The 21,061-nt window shown below is 39.7% G+C and overlaps 2 protein-coding genes across 5 annotated transcripts in view; both read left to right on the forward strand.

Annotated features, from left to right (window-relative positions):
- The window catches only part of scara5 (scavenger receptor class A, member 5 (putative)), a 90,270-nt gene extending 78,702 nt beyond the window's left edge, over positions 1–11,568 (forward strand). For both annotated transcript variants that reach the window (XM_056405551.1, XM_056405550.1), the window contains exon 12: positions 5,964–11,568. In XM_056405551.1, coding sequence (XP_056261526.1) covers positions 5,964–6,097 — 134 coding nt within the window. In that variant the 3' untranslated portion in view covers positions 6,098–11,568. The remainder of the gene's footprint in view (positions 1–5,963) is intronic.
- A 2,554-nt stretch (positions 11,569–14,122) lies between these two features.
- Positions 14,123–20,975, forward strand: pbk (PDZ binding kinase). Of its 3 annotated transcripts, none has more exons than XM_056404500.1 (7): positions 14,123–14,176; positions 15,510–15,674; positions 16,237–16,376; positions 16,735–16,904; positions 17,795–17,924; positions 19,121–19,306; positions 20,350–20,975. In XM_056404500.1, exons 2-7 carry the CDS (start codon positions 15,511–15,513, stop codon positions 20,580–20,582), a joined length of 1,023 nt encoding a protein of 340 aa, XP_056260475.1. In that variant the 5' UTR covers positions 14,123–14,176; position 15,510; the 3' UTR covers positions 20,583–20,975. The 3 variants fall into 3 exon arrangements, with proteins under 3 accessions (XP_056260475.1, XP_056260473.1, XP_056260474.1); XM_056404498.1 differs by lacking the exon at positions 14,123–14,176 and adding an exon at positions 14,796–14,897; XM_056404499.1 differs by lacking the exon at positions 14,123–14,176 and adding an exon at positions 15,259–15,368.
- The last annotated feature ends 86 nt before the right edge of the window (positions 20,976–21,061 follow it).

Genomic DNA, 21,061 nt, shown 5'->3' on the forward strand with positions numbered 1-21,061 from the left:
CTGTACACGTCTGCATGGTTGCAAGTGTCTGAAAGAGTCCATGTGACACACACTTTGTCTACTGCTCATGTTAGCAAAGATGTCTGTGCTGCACCGCCTAAACTTTATGATGTCTCAGACTGACTGCACATGCGTAGAACACATCCCAGTGGAACTCAGTGTAGTATGTACAAGAGACATGAGACGTTAACTCTCATTTTCTATCTTGAGGAAGCTTCAAGTATCTGCAGGTTGTATTTTTTGTATCATACAAACATGAACATACAGGAAAAGAAGCCCTGAGTGGTAAGAAATGAATCTAAAAGCATGGCAAAATGTCATAAGTGAGCAAAGTGTATTTAAAGTATACACATTTCACCAGTGTTTTAACTACAGTAACACAAGGGTGAGCAAATGATAATATTTTTATTATCATTTTGAAGGTACTTTTCCTTTAAGGTTATTCTTTAGGGATCAGTTTTAAAATAAACACAATTACAGCAGGAAATTAATGAACTCTTATTTCCCACAGAACATATCCATGGTGAAATTTACTGATGGAAGCACTTGTGATTTTTACAAACTCCGCTGTTTTTCACCGTTGACTGGTATTATTTAAACAGTGCCCTGAAATGCTGCAGGGATTAATATTAAGGTTTTATGAGGAAAGCCATGAGATCCAGATGTCGTCAAAAAGGAGTCTCAGGGGTCATATCCATCTCTTTCTTTCTCTCTCCCTCTCTCCATTTTATTTCATTCACCATTCGGCCTTACATCATTCAGTCTCTGCCCAGGACGAGTTGTTACCAATACGTCTGGAAAATTAGGGGAAAACATGCCTTTGTTCCAGGGGACGACCTCCAGACAACAGCAGTGACCAACATCACGGCTGGATTCAATTTAAAACTAAAAATCTGGAATTCAAATATATATTTTCAGATGAGTCATTCACCTTTTAGATTTTTTTTTTTTTTTTACTTCAACTTTTACAGGTTCATAACATCTTTGAAGAGCTTTCAGGGCATTTCTCAGACCCAGATTTGACAGGAGAGAACACACTGTACCACAGAAACTACCAGATCTGAAAGCCATGCAGCAGCTAACTAATAAGACTGGAGGGAGTGTCTTTCTATGGTAAATGGACTGTAAAAAGCGCTTCATTCACCCATTCACACGCACATTCATACAGCACCTTTTTTTTACCACTTGCACACACACTCACACATCGATGATACATCGAGGGCAATTTGTGGTTCAGTACCTTGCCCGAGAGATACCTCGGCATACGCACCGGAGGAGGAATCAAACAACTGACTCTCCGACCAGCAGACGACCTTTTTTGCCCATAAAATATTATTTTATTATTATATAAAATGTTTTGTTTATATTTGAGACTGGGCAGGGTAAAGTTCCAAACAAATATACTGTATAATAAAAAAACGAAAACTAATATTATATAATATAAATTGTTAGATGTGTATCCATGGATACCTACTCTTAACTGTAAAACAACCACAACTATGAAGCATAATATTTGCATAATAGGTGAGATTTATGCTTCATATTTCAGTGTTTTCAAATAATCTTTTTGTTGTACATGAGAAAAGAATTGAAGCAGGAAGACTTACTGGTTTACAAGTGTACATCAGGTTAACCACCCCACCTCCTGAAACCAGCAGCGCACAGATGTTTGTCTCAGCTTTTCTAGGGAACCCACTGGGACTGCTGGCTCCCATGCACTGGATTTTACAATCCGGGCTATTGTAGTCAATATCAATTCACTGGTTCTCAAACTCTTTACCACAACCACAATTAATCATGATCATTTAATCCTTGCTTGAGTTGTTGTTGAGCTTCCTCATTCTTCACTATTCAAATGGCTTTCATGCCTGTGGTTTGGTTTATGCTGTCCAGACCAAAGGAGAAGAATGTTCTGCTTTTTCACATACCAGTATTAGAGGGGATAGTTAGTTCCTGTCAGATCGCTGTGTTTCATTGGTTCTTAATCAGAAACTGACACAAGCATGGTCCACTGGTCCACTTTCTGTTCACAGCACAGGTGAATCGCTTGGAAGCCAACAAAGATTCTCTTCTTATTAGTCTTGGTCCTACTTGTACCGTGCACCAGAGTTCAACTAACTGTGTTTTATGTCAGCTCAAATGAACCGCACTAATCGGGCGAACGCTCCAGTGTTTGCTTGAACTGGAACAACATCCGTCTCCTGAGCTCGCTGCTGCAGAGGAATCCAAGTACATGACATAGAAGTCTACTCTGCATAGGTGAGCATCGACTTCTGTTTCCAATAACTCGGAACAAAAGAACAGAGTTTGTCTGACCTTGTAATCAGTGAGGAGACGCAGACATCAACCCTCAAGGTGAATGGGATACTGGGGATAAAACAAAAAAAGCAGACTTTTACAAAATCCAGAACTGACTGATTTTCTGCAGACGGTTATTCTTTTAGCCTCGTTTGCAAACAGACACAACAACAGACTGTTAATCCTCCATATCCCTCTGAAACTGAGTAACTCTTCTCTAAACTTTCTCTGGGTGTGTTACCCTCCAATCCCAGTGTTTTAGTGATTCAACACTTATTTGTGAGAAGTGTCATGAATTTGGTGGTGAGCGGACGTAACCTTCGCCTGTTGAGATCCAGAGTAAACAGTTTAAAGGTCCGTGTCCATCAAACCAAACCCTCTGAAGGCGCAGCAGCAGAACAGCTGACGCTCATGTACAATACTATACCGCCATCCTTAAATCTGCAGCCAGTGTCACTTTGTTATGTAACTTTTTGAATCAAAGTGTGCAATGTTTGTCGGAGGTTTGTGTATTTTTTTTTCTTAAATCAGATTCAGCCTTTAAATGCAACATTTAGGTCAGATCATGCAGAAATCTGTAACATTTATGGACAGGTTTTGTAGAAGAAGAATTATCCTTCCTCTGTCGCTCTTCCTGAGGTTTCTCAGCCAGGAGTCTAGGGAAAGAGGGTGTGTCATAGGTTGTTGCAGTTGTAAAGCTCTTTGGAAAAAAAAAAAAAGATTTTGGATTTTGGTTATGAAAACAAAATTGACCTAAATTTTATTTCTCTGGGATTCACTGGAGAGTTTGTGTCCAACGATGATCTAAAGTCATCAAAACTTTATACTAGGTTTTTCTTTTTATGTGTTGCTGCTCCACTTGAGCTTTGATGGAGTAAAAACACAAAAACAAGCCAAGTTGAAACTGGCAGAACCAGTTCCCAAACCCATGTCTGTACTTATTTCATACAGCACATGTTCCCAACATAAAAACACAAATGTCGAGGTGTCAGTGCCATCTCATCAGGCCAGTGTAGCGCTACAGCTGCACTTTCTTTGCTACTGACTGGAACTGGATTTATTTTGGACTGATCTTTGAAAAACCTTCTTCTTCCGACGCAACATAAAACACATGAGAGGAAGGAAATAGTGTCTAATATAGTCCAAATGAGAGATTTTGGAAACATTTATTTTTCACATGGTTCATGAAACATATCTGACATCTCGGTATGTGGTCCATTCCATTTGCAGCTGCAGTTTGTGTGAATTCTCTTAGACTTGCTCACAATGTAGAAGGATGAAAATAACACAGTTTTGATTTTGTCCCCGCAGTGAATGATGCCAGACACTTGTAAAAGTTGTAAGAAGAATTTGTTTTTGTTTTGATTGCTCTCCGAGGCTCAAACCTGTTAATGAACTGAGGACAAAGGTCTGTGGCAGAGAGCATTAAAACCTGTGTATTCAATAAACAAAAAACGTCATTTACATACGTGTCTGAAGAAGTGTAACATCGCTTCCCCCTACTTAAAACTTGTGCATAAGTGTAAATTAACAGTAAATCACAAGGAGCAGCTGTCAAAGACAAAACACATTCTTCAACCTTCGGACCATGCTGTCAGATATGTGACCCACAGGCTGCAACTAACAGTTCTTTTCATTATCGATTTATCTGTTGAATATTTTTTGCATTAATCAATGAATAGCTTCGTCCATGAATGTAAGAACATCGTATAAAATGTTATGATGTACCAGAGCCTAATGTGACATCTTGTTTTATCCCATCAACAATCCACAACCCAGAAATATTGAATTTACTATCATGTAAATGTAACAGAAAAGCATCAAACTCACATTTGAGAAGCTGCAAACAGTACATTTTTGGCATTTTTGCTTATTTGTTCTTTAATTTGGTGATAATTTTTTTCTTTGTAATCCTTTGCGCCCCTTTATGGTTGTTTTGCATCTCTTTGTCTCCTCTTTCGTAGTTGTTTTGTGGTCTCTTTTGTGATTGTTTCATTGCCTTTCCAACAAGAAATCCAAAATGTAATTTCATGCAGGAGCTCTGATCCCCTTCAATGTTCTATCCATGATACAAATACACCAACTCCAGGATTACCGTTTGACTCTGGTAGTTCCTGTCCCGCCCCTCTGATCCTGCCCCTGCTGTTCAGTGACACTGACAGCTCTGTACACCTGAGTGATTAACAGCTGTGATTTAGAGCAGAGCAGCGGAGATGACTGCCACTATCTCCCCATTTACAAAGCTCCAGATGCTGCTTTAAAGGCCGTGCTTACAAGTCAGCCTCTGTTCTCACCTACAGGACATAAAGCCTTTAGTTCTGAATCCTTTAAAGTGAAGAATCAGCATGTGAGTGCAACCAAATGTTGTTCAGTCTCACTCTTATTCCCTCACAGCTGAGTAGCATCTCCACCGAGCATTTAAAACTGTTGCAAAACTGAAGCGTTCGGGATTTTCTTGAAGCCTCCAGTGATTCTGGTTTTACAAACAGGAACCAAAGTTTATTGCTAAAACAATCCAGCCAAAAGCTCTGCTTACCAGCTGGGACTGTGTTCTATTACCGGATATTATATTATCTGATCAACAATGCTGCGAGGAAGCACTGGGAGTACTTGCTGTCTCAATCAGAGGACTCAGTTCAAATGGTGAATGTTCCTTTGGAATTTGATATGTGGAGGAGTTGGTAGATAAAACCATTTGCCTCCAAAGACATTCTGATAACTGGGACATAAATCCGTTGATTTTCAACGAGCTAATCCAATGTCAGAGGACGCACAAACGTTTCATATGTGTGCAGATGTGTCCTCGACATAACCTGTTTCACAATGCAGCTTAAAGCTTTGTTGATTTGGTAACGATATGAAATCGAAATTTGCTTTTAGAGAAGAAACAAGAAGTGTTTATGTATACTTTGTCTAGTTTATGGTAGACTATACACTGTGTGATGATAAAACTCAGCTGATGATAAAACTCAGCTGCAGCCAACACGTTCCTTCTCTTTGGCTGCAGTTACATCATTTTGACTGTGCATGAACACAGATGAGTCAGAGTGATGCATTGATGAGCCATCAGAGAGAAGGCTGAGCTTGGACTGCTGCTGTTGAAGTCCAGATGTGATTTTTTTTTTTATTTCCCAATAAATTCTTATGATAGATTATCATTAAGATGATGAAAATGACTTTGGAGATTAGTTCGATTTCATTCATCACATTCCATCTTTCTACATATGAACTGTATCCTAGATGGGAGCCTCTCTTTGAATGTCTTGTAAAGCGAGTTTGTGAACTTTTTCTTTTGCATATATTCATTGGGTTTTTACTTAACATTGTTCAGAATATTTACCAAACAAACAATTATTAAAACATGATGGAGAAAAAGAAGCAAAAAAAATTAAAAACACGAAAATAACAAGCTCTCAGATCAATGGAGCAAAGCCAGTGAACCAGTTCAGGCAGTCAATCTGAGCTGCAAATGCTACACCTTCTCCCTGGATCACCTAACGGCACCACAGCTCCAACTTTAGTCCTGGGAGAAGAGAACAGCTTTGAATTACATTGACAGTGTGCAGAAGCTCGGAAAAAGCCGCGAGCAGTGACATCAGACTCCGCACAGTCGGAAATAGTTCCTACTTGTCCATTTTGTAACGTTTCTCCTTCTTTCTGTGCAGGTACTGGTCTGATCTGGATGGATGACGTCGCATGTGCAGGGACTGAGGACACCATCCACCAGTGTAACTTCTCTGGCTGGGGCAAAACCAACTGCGGCCACGTGGAGGACGCTGGTGTGACCTGCGCCGTCTAAGACCTTCGCGATCCTGGTCCTGCTGCAGCGGCAGAATATCTCCTCAAACGGTGCCTTGAACTTTTCAGAAGCTACAAAGTGCGCAACATCCTACCAGCTTTTTTAGAAGTTCACGTCTAAACATGTGACTGTTTTAGCCACGAGACTGAATCATGGGGCTGATGAAAGTGCACACATTTTTTAAGACTTTGAGTTGATACGCAGACGGATGATCGCACGACAGGACTCTTCATCAGGACTGTATTACAGAGCTCCCCTGTCTTCAATGAAGGACCAGAGGTCAGCTTTTATAGGAGTAGAGAGAAGTTGCCCTCAGAGGTTTGTCTGGGGTCAGTTTGCTGTTTTGACCTCCAGGGTGGAGTCAAACTGATCCAACAACTCCATCATCCGAGAGCCTTCAATTGTCAGCTGTTGTCTCCAAGATGCTGCGGAGCTGAAACGGCACATAACTAAACTGACGTGACTGTTTTATTGATGAACTGATTTTTCATTTACAGGCAGCTTTTCTTCTCAGTATTATGTAGGAATGGCTTTTGCTAAGCATACCACAGTGTTGCCTTATCATATCTATCATATAGCGTCATTTGGACATTTGCAGCCTTGACATCTGAGTTGAAACTGGGGCTTAAATTTCATCTTAAACTTAAAAACTGGGCGTCGCTTCTGGTGATGAAACTGTAGAGGATTAACCCCCAGAATCCAGCTCCCCTCAGCTTTACAGTGAGTTTCAACTCATTGTTTAGCTGTTTGTTGTTTGTCTTTACTGTTTGGGTTCACTCTTCCCGCTCTCATAGTGTCATTTTTGGTCACAGCAGGCAGCTGTTTTCACTGAAAACGCCCCGAAAAAATAACTCCCTGTACACTCCCTGATCAGCAGCAAACAGCAGACAGACACAGTCAGAGACCAGCTGGTGAACATAGTGGAGCATTCAGCAGCTAAGGAGCCAGATATTTTCTTCAGGAGTCGGTAGAGACAAAAAACAGAACTAAAAGCATCAGGTAGAGAGAAACACGAGTCCAAATATATGGTCATTTTCCTCTGTAACTGCTGGATGTGTAAATATGCAACTAACAAGTTCATCATCTGGTCTCAAGTTGCCAAAAAATAAGTTCATGCAAGTTTAACATTTTACATTCAGTGTTCCCCACCAAAAGGCATTATGCGTTTATTCCCTGCAGGTCTAACAAACAGGTCCAATGCTTCTTCACTGCTTTTGTTGTATTGCTACATTTCTTAGCACATGCTGCAAATTAGGAGCAAGACTGTGTATTACGCCTCCTACATGCTTGAGCGTGTGCATGATACAAACAAAACAGGGACCCGCTCATAAAAAGCTTGCTTCAGAGCACTACTAGAGGTCAAAAACTCTACAAGTGAACGTGATAGTTTATTTTCAAGCTCTACTAAAACTTGTCTTTACATTTAATACACAAAAAAAGTGTTAGAATCATTGCCCAAATCTGCAGATCTATTTTATCTCATTGTTTCAGCCTAATTTCCAGCAGCAGGCAGCTGTTTTTGTCACCTGCTCAGCAAACAAACAGAGGACAAAGTTGGGAACTAGCTTGTGAATGAAGTTCAACATCCTGCAGCTAAAGAGCCAAATATTTGGAGTTGAGAGTTGCAAAAGTGCAAACAGGTAAAAGGAGACAGAATTTTTGGATTTATATTCATCGGGTGGGCAGTAACATGACTTTAAATGAATGCTTATGTTGGTTTGATGCCTGAACGGCTTTAAACTTGAACAACTTCATAAGCCAATAATACAGGAGATGTTAGGGCTGTATGTTTCAGGTTGTTTTTCTGCTCCTGACCTGGACATCTCTTCTTCTTTTAACCTGCAAATCACCAAATCAGTGCTTACTGTGTGCTTTATATTTATACAAGGAAAAAAAAAACCTGCAACTAACAGATTTTGGAAATGGTTAACAGGCACTACAGTTGACAGATGAAGCAATTATGAAGAAGAGAGAACAGATGAGTATAAACAGATGGATGCATGGATGCCTGCCCTGTACAATTTATAACGGTGGGTCTGTCAGTGTTTACTGCCAAAACTTGGGTTGTTTCAGCATTAATGCACATGCGTAAGCAGACACACACACGCACACGCCAAACCAACCATAACATAGAGGCTTTTTCTTCTGAGTTTTATTCCTCTCTCAGGGGGGTTTAATCTTTATAGCTGCTCTGAAATCCAAAAAGGCTGGTACCTCCCAAGCGTCCTGGCTCACTTCTCAACCGAGCTTAGAGAATACACCAAGCTTGGAATAAAATATATGTAGGAACCTGTCTCTTTACCCAGTCATGTTTTATATTGGAAGAGGGGAGGGAAAACATTTTTAGTGCACCTTAAAATTTGGCAAACTCACGCAGCCTAAAACTTCTCCCCCAAGGGCTGTAGTTGAATTCTCTCTGCTCCTATAATCTGGAGTGAAATCCGTCTCTGTAAGCTGTCCTACTTTAAACAAATCAAAAAGTGTCTGGCCCGCTTACTTTTCATGAAAGTGAATCTGCAAAGATGATGATGATTGAATTTTCATGTCCAAGTGAGAGGAGAAAAGAATGTTTTGGATATAAATTTGACTTTTCATGGCACCGCAGCCAGAAATGACTTTTTTTTTTCTACCTCATGTTAAAGTGCCTTGGTGTTGGTCTACGTTTCTTTTTAAACCAACACTCTGCCACAGAAGAAGACAAATTAATGAAGTGAAATGAGAAAGGGGAATCTGGGTAAAGGGAAAATGAGGTGAGAAACCAGACTCAATAGACTCAAAAGAAGTTATAGCAACACAAAAGGGGATTGTGGGTAACATGTTTTCCTTGTGTATTTTTCTTCAAAAGTTGATTGGATAACTCACTCAACTGCTTGAGCTAAACAAAAAAAAATGGTCATGTGATGAAGTTACTTCTGGTTCAGAAAACTGTGATCATTTTGCATGTCTGCATTACTACATACTGTTCAAGCACAGCTGATACATTACAATCATTAGACCCAATAATGAACAGCATTGACAACTCTTTGGAACACACCAGGAAGCTTGTTAGTTATTGTTTTCATCTTCACTCGCTCATCCTTTATGCTGAAGATTTTTCACTTTGTTCACAAGGTTTTGGAACCTGTTTTATAAAAGCAATAATACTTTTAAATGTTTCTCACTGTGACTTCTGGGATTTAATGACACCAACACTATATAGTATGTGGCTGCTGGAAAGATCCCAGTTGATTGTTGCATATTTTTATAGTACTCATTAGATCTGGACGTATTAATCAATGAATCTATGAGTCAATAGGCTGAAAATTAATTGGCAAGAAAGATGATAATGGAGTAATTGCTCAAGTCATTTTCACGCAAAAAAAACCTCAGCTTCTCAAATGTGAAGATTTCCTGCTTTTATTTGTCTTATATTGTAATCTGAACATACTTGGATTTTGGACGATTGGTCAGACAAAATCAGAAGACAGAAGATGTCAACTTGTGCTCGGGAAAATTATGCTGGACATGTTTCACTATTTTTGCATATTTTGTAGACCAAACCATTTAGATATTAAATGAGAAAACAACTGGCGGATAAATTGATTACAAAATAATCATTAGTTGCAGCTCTAATATAATTGTATATACTCACTGCATGTCCTAATATATTTAAATGGACACTAGGTCAGACTTTAATTCATTCATTTTAGACTTTAATCCCACTATGCAATTACCGGTCATGATGCCCGCCAGTGATTCATTGATCCACCAGCAGAGGGCACTGCTCTGGTGGAGTCATCACATGAGAAGAGGTACTGATGTCCACAAGTGCACTGAGACCTTTTTCTAGGTGAACTCAAGGTCCTCTGGGAGTTCCGGGTCATCCCATTCTCCCAGTTTGTCCCACAGGTGTTGCACTATCAATGTCGCCCTTGTATAGGAAACCATGTATTCTAAAATCTCATAGTTACTTGCGAGGTAGTGGTAGATAGTTGTGCACGTGGTGATAAGACTAAGCATCACTCGTACAAGCTGATTGTAAAGTGAATGCTGTCTCATCTCAAAGCCTCCTTCAGCCGACAGCATGAAGCTGGTCAACAAGGGTCTTGGATCCTGGTGCGCTCCATTTCCCTTTGCCCAGTGTATTGTGTCCATGTACATCAGTTGCTTTACTTGGCTATAAAGGTCACCTGGAGGAGGAAGCGTAGAGGACTTGTAATGTTCATCAAAGCCTGGTTTTGATGACGGCAGGACTGAGTCTGACTGGCCGATAGGTGCGATGAGATGAAGGTTGTCTGTACGTATGAGCAATATAGCCCACAAGCTTCCTCTATCAGCTGTGGAGGCAGGCCTCGGAGATGGCGATACCTTTGTTGTCAGGCTTTGATGGGATATGACTGTTCTGTTAATAATAGTTACCCGCTATGAAAGCTTGTCCACGGGCAATCAGCATCCCCTGAGCAGCTTAGTCTAGCAAAACAGGCTGCCGTGACCCGTCATCAATGACTGCGAAGGCCACCGTCTCATGCTGTCCATTCCCAAGAAGCGCCATCACCGTGACCTTCACTCAGACAGTCTCAGCTGCTGAAGGCTTGCTGAGGAAAAGCACCTCACTTAACAGTCCTTCCAAAACAGGAGCTGGTGAAGGTGTCTTTTTTTTCCTGCCAGTTTTTCCTGCCCTTTCTGAAGCTCATCCATCGACATCATGCATCTACCTTTCAAAGTTGCATCCAACTGAACAACAGTTCCTGCCGCACCGCCAACAGCTCACGGAGTCCTTAATCCAATGGTGCTTCCGCTGCTTAGTGAGATGCCTCAAGTTACTGCAGCTGTTGAAAGTATTGTTGGTGTGTTCTCAGTACTGGTCTGCAGGGGGGTTTAAAGCAGCCTCTGCTGGCCTGGACTTCTGCCCTCATCTCACAGCTAAATGTGTTTTGACTGATGTTCCTTCCAGGCTGAGTGGTAGGCTGTCAGATAATAGCAGGATAAAACAGTTGTGATGTGATTTCCTGATTGGTTAGAGGTTCCTCTGCACCAAATCACTGCTTCGAGCTCATGGGGTCAAATAACTCGAATGCTTTGACTTTGAAATGTAAAGCACCCTAATGCCATACCTTCGAAAGCGAGAACACATCGCTAAACCAAGTGCACTTAACCACTTAAATGTGTGTTTTTCCAGGAAAGATTTAATGTATACTTGGTTGTACTAAGACTTTTCTGTATGCAACTTCGACATAATGGCTCCAGGCACTTCTGCATATACATGTGTCTGTTTTTTGTTTTTTTTACATTGTGCTGGTCATAACACATATAAGGGCTATGGAGTTAACGACATACATACAAAAGTAAATGGCTAAAACAAACATGATTATGTCAAGAAAATATATTTGCTTAAAAAAAACACAACTTTTTACTTTATGTTCTGTTGATTTTTGTACCACTAAAATGCTGTATATGCACTGCTGAAATAATAAAATGTAGATTTGTTTAAACAGGTGAACTTTTTTTTTCCAGATAACATTGAGAGAGGTGATATTTTTTTAACATGTCAACTGGTGAAGAGAGTCTTAGGAAGTTGAGTTGGACATGTGTGTGTGTGTGTGTGTGTGTGTGTGTGTGTGTGTGTGTGTGTGTGTGTGTGTGTGTGTGTGTGAGTTGCACACATGATCACAAGCACTGACGCACGTGGATGTGTGCACCATGTATGTGACCTGACTGACAGCTCTGAAGTGTAATTGTAAGTATGAATGTTTCCACATGTGAAGCCAACACAGAGATGATTGGCCGACAAATCACCTGATCTCCAACCAACACACATGGCCGACAGTCAGAACAAAGACTGGGAAGACCGTGTGGTTCAGGTCAGCATGGCTTCATTTATCGTCCAGGAAGGTAAAATTTTACTATTTCTTATTTGATACAATAAAATGTAAAGGTGTGCAAGTGAATTCCTATTGCACATATGTAAGTGGTTGGTTGGCTGGATGGGTTTCTGACTTAGTTTGATCATATTTAAGCCCAGGAACACATGATAAATTAATTTACTGTTGCTTCAGTAGTTGTTCATCTTTTTTCACCTCTACGATCTCTTCTGTTTGCTCTGACCAGCTCAGGATCTCCATTATCAAAGGCAACTTTGTCTCGTTCAGGCAGATCTTTAGATCTCCAGGTAGCCACAGTTTATTGTTCGTAAACATTTTAACTTGATATTTGTTTGAATACAGTTACATTAAATACGATGTGATAACATGGATCAATTCATGTATATCATCACTAGAATTAAAAAGCACATCCCATGTAGTATCCTCAAAGCAGTCCCTCATGTATGTAATTACCCACATATGTGGATATACACCACTGCATGCAGGAAGATAAGAGGCAATTCTTTCCATTCTATCATTTGTTTGTGATTATTTAAACTCTCTATGGGAGGAATTTTATATGATTATCTTTCAAATTATTCTGATGACCTAATTTTTGTTTGGCTGTTTCTGAAATCCCTCGCCGATTCTATTCGGTGGCTGAATTCTGTAGAGTGAAGTTTAGTGCCCTAAAAGTCAGGATGGAGCTGAAGAGAGTCGGGGTTGACATCTGGGTTTGGAGCTGAAGGGTCAAAAGGGGCCTAGACCAATGTGGCTGTTTATCTGCCATATTTTTCATGGTGTGGGCTAGGTCTCTTTGTACCAATTAAGGAAAATCTTAAAGCTATATTAATAGTCACTCATACAGACAATCTGGCACAGGGAGCCCCCTAACATCTTGGGTCCATGGGCCTGCGCCCAGTAGGCCCGTTCAGGAATCCATCCACAACATACAATAATATTTTTGATGGTACACTTCCAGTTTTGTGGTAACTGTTTGTAAAAAAAAAAAAAAAAAGAGCTCTTTCCAGGTTCAACATGATATTGTCTTTCATGCTTAAGTGCGGTTCATAAAAAAAAAAAAAGACTGGCCTGCTCCGAGCTCTGGCCTCAACCCCGTCCAGCACCTTTAAGATGAACTGACTGAACACTGACTGTGAGCCAGGCCCCACATGAGTGGTCCTCCTCACTAATGTGCTTGTAGCTGAATGGAAGCGAATCCCTGCAGCCAGGGTCTAAATTTGTGTGGAAAGACTGAAAGCAGAGCAGTGGAGACTGTTACAGCAGCATGTTGACTGATGATGCAGTTTTTGCGTGAGATTATCAACAATCACCACATGACCACAGTATGTTTGTGGCTCAATACACATCTGAATATATATACATAACTGCTAATTTAATCATGTCTTTTTTTCTTGTAATGTGCACAGCTTTTATTTGATATGTCAGGTGGGATTTGATTTTTTTTTTTATGTAATGGTCCTTTTATTGAAAATCTTTCCACCAGACTTTTCTTAAATTTGTAAATTCTTTCTTGAACTTTGGCAAAAGCATTTGGGTACACACCAAAAATGTCAATTTTGCTGTTCTGGGGCTTTCAGTTATATCACATGATCTTCTGAATCCAACTGCTGTTTTACAAGATCAAGAACGAACTTTGAACTTCTCTTAAAAGTTTCATCTTGCTTCTGTAAAATTGTAGTAATCCAGATTATCAGTACAATTGTAGCATGTGTCACTACATGAAATGATATATTTGTTCTTCATCTGAGTATCCTCCTCTCATTCTCTCTGGCTTTTTCTCTGCAGTCTGACCAGAGAGTAACCCATCCTTAATCTATAAAGTGAACCATAACATGTGCTCATGTGTTCAAACATGAGCTCATTCCCCTTCAGGGGAACAAGAAACGGGGAGAAAGCGAGAGAAAGCAATAGTCCCAGTCTTCCCTTCCACGTCCATTTGTCATCAGACCACATTCCTGCTCCTCTTCTTCATAATGGATCAGTTATCCCTCCCCACAATGAGGAGACTGAGCTGAACATCTGCAGTGTGTGAAGGAGATGAAACAAAAATGGGATCATGAGAGTCGAGGTCAAGGTCAGCCTACCCATCACCAGCGAGGGAATTCTTTCAGACAACTTGCTGATGTTAGAGAGAGAAGAGACACGAGCAGTAATGAAAATGACACAAATCTGTTCTTAACTTGCTCTTACTGCCAACACATGTAACTGATGGGGGGTAAGAACTTTTAATAATCACTAGTCTATGACAAGTTTTAAATTGGTAGCACAGTGTTGCTGTCTTGTTAAGCTGGTGTATGTCACTCATAAAACTAATGACTCAACCTATGTACAAGGCAGCAGAAATAATGAAATTGTCATGTACAGTGGGGGTCAATACGGGCTAAGTAACAAGTCTTTGTCCTGGGGCCTCATAAGGTCAGTCTGGCCATCAGGTTATGTTATTCTATTGTTCCTTGAGTAAATTTCTGTGTTTATTTGAAATTGATTTGTTGTATGATTGATCTCCTGACTAACTGATAATTGATATGCAATCACTGATGAAAATGAATCTAACTTGCAACCTGTCACACATTTTGTCAGGAATACAGGCACCTGCACCTGAAATGGATAAGGGGAGTTTTTGTTACAGGATTTTTATAACGTGACTGACCTCAGCTGGTGAAATAGCTGCACTACAGCTGTGATTGGTTTAACAAGTAATATCTTTAAAGTAACATTGTGTCCTTTTTACATCAACAATAAAACTTTAAAGTCTTTAAAGTGTGAAAAAAACCAAAACAAATTGTCATGAAGTTTGTGACCTGCCGTTGTCTTTTACAAACGACTTGCGTTTGGTTTGTCCCTCTGCCGCATCCGTACTGTGTGCTGCGCAGCAGTTTGAATGTTCGGCGCGGGTTAGCTGCAGAAGTTTTGTTGTGACAGTGAAAGAAAAGCAGGTAACGTCTCCGTTTTTGACTAAATTATAGATTTATCTGACTCAAAACACAACAACGACAACTTGAGACGAATTGTCGACACGTTAACTCCAGTAACTCGGCAAATGTTTTAGCGTCAAAGCTGAATTTACGATTGACATAAATGTTGGTTGCTACTGTGTCTCTGCCGTTGGCTAAATATTGACTGAATAGTGTGACGAACAACATATCATAGAGTTGTTGTCGTTTTCAATTTTAATTGCCACAAGATTTTCAGCTTATTACTCGTTAACGTTATATTCTACTTCTCAACGCAATTATTGGGCGTCATTAAGCCAGGGTCCCTTCAAAATCATGCGGTTTATTGTCGTTTTAAGCAGGCACAGACAAAGACAACTTACACTAAGCAGACTTCAGATTTTGATTCGGCTTATCATATACAGCAAACACTACTTTAAATACTAACTTTTCTAAATTAAATCACCTTATAGTGTAAGCCAGCCAGTTAATTCAGTCGGCAATCGATAGTGTTGCTCAGTTAATTAAGCGCTGCACAGAATAGTCGAGTTCAGGTTATTAACCGTATTCTAATATGTGTTGTTCCATTTTAACTATTTTGTTTTTCATTGACAGAATGGCCTCTAACACATTCACCGACGAGGGTGCATTCAAGACCCCTAAAACCGCCCGAGTGAAGCGCCTCGGAAGCAACGGAGGCACCCCCATCGCCATCCCTGCTTCACCTTTCATGAAGAAGTTGGGGTGTGGGACTGGAGTCAATGTTTACCTCATGAACAGGTTTGTTGTCTTCTCTGATTACACTTCTCCGGTTCGGTTTACACTTCACTTACAATATAGCTCCTCATTTCCCCTCTGTATTCAAAATTATGCCAGTTTAATGTGACCTTGGTCATAGGGACATGCACATACCAGGCAGAGGAGAACTTAAAATATCCAACAGGGTCTCTAGCAAATTTTGCATGTAGATGATCCACAGGAAACAGTTGCAGCTTTTGCTATTACCATGTTCCCTGTTTGCTTGTATTCAGAGTTACACTGATTACTCGACTAATCGGTTATCCAGCAGACAGAAAATGAATCCTGAACTAATTTGATTATTGATTTTATGACAGTTTTAACAAATGGTGCCAAAATTTGATCATAAAAATAATTTTTAATTGGGGCCCTGCTTGCATTGTGTATTTCCCTAGAAGAAGAAGACAGCCTCAGAAATTTTAAATTTCATTAAATATAGTGACTTTTTTTTCAGGCTACTGCATATGCAAAGGTTTCATGTCTGTGTATAAATAACATTAGAACAATGCACCATAACAAAGTATTGTTGAACAAATAATTTCAGAATGGAGAAGCTGAATGCATCTCCCTGGGCTGTGAAGAAGATCAACAGCAAATGTGCATCGAAGCAGGTGGCTGTTTACCAGAAGCGCCTGAACGAGGAGGCAAAGGTCCTGAAGGGAATCAATCATCCAAACATTGTTGGTAAGACGTGTTTTTAATCAGCAATAGAGAAGGGTGGTGAGGCGTTCACACAGAAACCTGAGGAAAACCAAGGAGGTGATTAACGCGATTCATGGGAGGCAAGACAGGTGTTAAGTAATGCATTTCCAATGACACTGTTATTTCTCGGGCACCTAAGAAGTTAAGTTTTGTAAATGTTTAACGATGCAGAGAAAACACAAGCAATTGTCACCTTATTGTTCACTTATTAAGACTCAGTTTGAGTGGAAGTAACAGCAGACTTCACATCATTTTTGTTTTGTTGTGTCATACTCAGTTTACTTATGATATTGTGTTACATTCTCTGTTGTTAATTCTACGTCCATATCCCAACATCAAGGTTTCCGTGCCTTCGCCACAGCCAAAGACGGCTCCAAGTGTCTGGCCATGGAGTATGGAGGAGAGCAGTCCCTCAATGACCTCATAGAGAAGAGGAGAGAGGACGGCCTCAAAGCTTTCCCTGCAGCCAACATAGAAAAAGTGGCGCTGCATGTGGCTCGTGGTCTGCAGGTAAATCATGGACTCTGTTCTCCCTGGTGTTAACGTGTCATATCTGCATCAGATATTCTCATGGATATAAATACAGATGCAATATACCTCAACTGCACCTCAAACTACAGCCTCCAAAATGAGCATAAAGTTAAATCGGCACCTCAAAACTACACAAAAACTGACCATTATAACCTTCATGTCAACCTGCCTTATTACACTGCATTCTAGCCAGGTGCACCTAATAAACTGGCAACTGAGTGAAATTGTAGCAGGATTCAATTCATTCTTGTGCCTCTGTGTTTTGAAATATGATAACTTATCATAAATTAGTCTCCACATCACTCGTTTTTTTAATTTCGGTCTTTAGAAAATATGAATCCCTTGTCCTGTTTGTTAATTATTCTCCAGTATCCTGAAAATGAAAAATCTGATAAAATATAGTCGTCTGCCACCTGTTTGATTTGCATGTGTTTGGGGGTTAAATACAGAAAATTAAAAGTTTGGAATTACCTGACAAAGACAGTCAGCAGCTCCAAAAACTTCAGTAAACAGGATTCCTACACCAGCTTCGCTTTTATATGTGAATGAAATGAACTGTACCAATATGTATTTTAATATAATCCCGTATTGCGACAGTTTCATCAATCAGTTTTTCAAGTTATTATTCACACATAATCAGTTCAGCACAGGATGAAAAATGAATTGTTTAATATCTATAATATGATTACTAAACAAAATAAATGGGAAATGAGAAAACATAAACAAAGCCCCTCTATTTTTTGAAATTATTATGTCCAAATCTTGTCTCCTCAACATTAGCCATCTTTTAATTTAATTTTAGAATTGATGATTGTCAAACAAAACAAACACAGGAGTAACAGGAAGGCTTTGTATGTTTTCCTCTACAGTATCTTCACAATGAGAAGAAGCTGCTGCACGGCGACATGAAGTCCTGTAACGTGGTCATTAAAGGCGACTTTGAGACCGTCAAGATCTGTGACGTTGGTGTGTCTCTGCAGCTGGATGAGAACATGAGAGGTAATGACTTTCTTCAGTCATGGCACGCATGATAAAAGCAAGCAAGTAGCTTTGATTTGAATATACAGCACTGTACTCAGTGTGATGGTTGGGCAAAGGGATAGTGGGCTCAGGAACATCTCAAAAACAATAAACTGTATTATCTAGGGTCCATTTCCATTGAATTTGAAAAAGTCTGGAAATGTTAATAGTTCTAGTTAAGTAATTCTTCATTGTAAACTGGTCTTTTAATATAGCCTTTAAGTGTATGCAACATTGCATTTTACTGCACATTGTTTGGGACAAATAAATCATTAAAAAATGTAATGATTATTAAAATTGGATAATTTTTGTGCTATAAAACATGCTGTCTTTTGTTCCTCTGATGCAGCATTTACTACTAACAGGATATTGATGCAGCACTTCAAACTAACATTTCCTCATTAGTTCAGGATTTCACATAACCAACCAGTGTGGAATTGATCAACTCTACGATAAATGTGTAAACAGCATCACATCCATTTTACCACAGACGAGTCATAATGGGCCTCTAATGTTTAATGAATCTGCAACTATTTTATTGATCAAAATCTTTTCAAGCAAAAGTCACTAAAACTTCACTTTAGGTCTCAGCCTCTCGTGAGAAAATTGCTTGCTTTTTCTTGTCTTAGCAGTACAGTGAATATCTTTGGATTTTGGGCCGTGGGTTGGACAAAACAAAGCATTTGATGACATTACCTCGGTCTGCAGGAGAATGTGATGTTTTATAGATCAAACACCTAATGGAGAGAATATGCAGTGTGTGTGTGCGTGCGTGTGTGGACACAAGTGGGATTAATCATGGATTAAAGCACAGAATTGGCAGAGAAAGTTTGGATAGAAACGACTGTTTACAGCAGCTGATTTACTTTGTTTTTCTGCCCAAGCAGCAACATAAATTCTTCAGTCTTTCATGCTTTGTCTCGTCTTGTACATACAGTTCATCTGCCAGTGGGGTCTTTCCCATCGGGTTTAATTTAAACTAATTGCAAACTTCTGGATCTTCCTTTCTAGCAATTGTCAACAGGACCCAAGATCACAAGCTTTGTATTTTTAGAAATAATATAATTTTGGGTGAAGCCATTGCGGCAGCACAGATGACCTGAATGTTTGTTTTGTACTTAAATTGTTGCCCAGTCCAATTTGAGTTTTATTAAAGATGTTTATATTCTCTTCAGTGTCAGATCCAAAGGCGGACTACATCGGCACAGAGCCGTGGAAGCCAAAGGAGGCTCTGGAGGAGGGAGGAGAGATCAGCGACAAGGCTGACATCTTCGCCTATGGTCTGACTCTGTGGGAGATGATGTCACTGGCTATGCCTCATCTGGAGATGCTGGAGGGTTACGACCATGAGGAAGATGAAGGTGAGACACACTGTCTTGTAAAAACATTGAAAGAACTGAAATTTGCACCCTTTACATTTGCTTGTAATTAGACCCGAAACCATAAATTGATGAATTATTTCATGGACAGAAAATGAATCTGCAACTGTTTGATAATCGAATAAATGCAAAAACTTTGGTTTCAGCCTCTCAAATGTTAGATATTACAGTTTGTCTTAATCTGGTAATTTTGTGTTTTGGTCTGTTGAGACAAAACAAGACGTTTGAACACATCACCTCGAGCTTTGAGATAATTGTGATCTGGATTTGTTCAGTGATTTTATTTTTTATTTCCTACACCAACTGATTGACTAAGAAAATAATTGGCAGACTGTTCAAAGAAGAAAATTGTTATTTGTAGCCCTAAGTGTAACGTGTACTAATGATGAAACTGAGGCGTATTCTACTCTCAAACGCTTGGCTTCATTCTGAAATGTAAAATGCGACATGCGAGTGCTAAAGGTCAAAATAAGTTTTCGTGTAATCTTTGGATGATGAGTCCAGTTTGAAAATATTCAATCAAAACATAAATTGGACTAGAGTGCACCTATTGAGTATGTGGAGCCTAAACAATAGCCACAACTGTTAAATATATGGCATTTGTTGTGTGATGTAGCATCTCTTTGCCCCTGATAGTAAGTGGTCTATTGTATAAAAGTGTAAATTTTTTTTTTTTTTAAATACATTTTTGCAGAGGTGGTCATTAATTCAGGTGAGGTAAAACAACAGAACAAAATTGTTTATTAGATCCTGACATTTCCTGTTAGTTTTCCTTGTGAAATACTGGACACATTCACCTCCTTCAACCTCTGAGAATCTTTCAAATCAAACATTGTGAGGAGGAAAAACGACTAGGTGACAGCTCATGTCTTCACTAAGACAGTGATAATGTGTCACATTGCTTAAATTTTCTTTTTTTTTTACCACCGTACAGCTCTTAATTCCTGTAAAAACAGAATAAGGCAGTTTGATTGGGGACATAGCAAAAAGCTACATTCAGACCAGTATAACCGTTTGTGTTTCAGATGACTCGGTGGAGGAGAGTTTTGATGAGGACGCCTATTACGAGAGGTTGGGGACGAGGCCGGCGCTGGATACCGAGGCTCTGGGCAGCTCGTACAGGAGGATGGTGGAGCTCTTCTGTCTCTGCACAGAGGAAGAGCCCAAGAAGAGACCCTCAGCCGCCCAGATCGTCCAGGCTTTAGAGAGCAACGCCCCGCTGGAGAAAACACCTGCTGAGGTGATTGTTATTGACTGATTTACACAGCTAATTCAGAATTTTCGTCAAAGATTTATATGGAGGGAATCCCCTGTCCATGTTTTCCTATTTTCCAGTTTGTTTGGGAGATTTTTTGTTCTAATTTAGCAACAAAAAAAAACTACAGCTGAGTGACGGGTGAAAGTGTCAGTTGATGGAGCATCAGAGGCTGGCTGTAATCTCTACTGTACATCTTTGTATGTTGTCTTTTCTCTCCTGTACTGTCCACTTTTGTTGTGTAAATGTTCGTTTGTTTTTTTTTACTTTCATTTCTTGTCACTTTCTCTTGAAGTTTTTTCTAAATATCTTTCTACCTTCAATCTTTGGTAAAATTATTTTATATCACTTGGTCAAACTTGAATTTTTGTCACTAAATTAGAGTAAAATCCCACATCCTGTGTTTTTGTTTTCCTTTTTTAATGTCTTGCAAATTCTAGTTCACTGATGTATCTGTGGCTGTAGTATTTTAAGTGTTTCGT

The sequence above is a fragment of the Seriola aureovittata genome, chromosome 19, assembly GCF_021018895.1.
Source record: "Seriola aureovittata isolate HTS-2021-v1 ecotype China chromosome 19, ASM2101889v1, whole genome shotgun sequence".
Lineage (NCBI taxonomy): Eukaryota > Metazoa > Chordata > Actinopteri > Carangiformes > Carangidae > Seriola > Seriola aureovittata.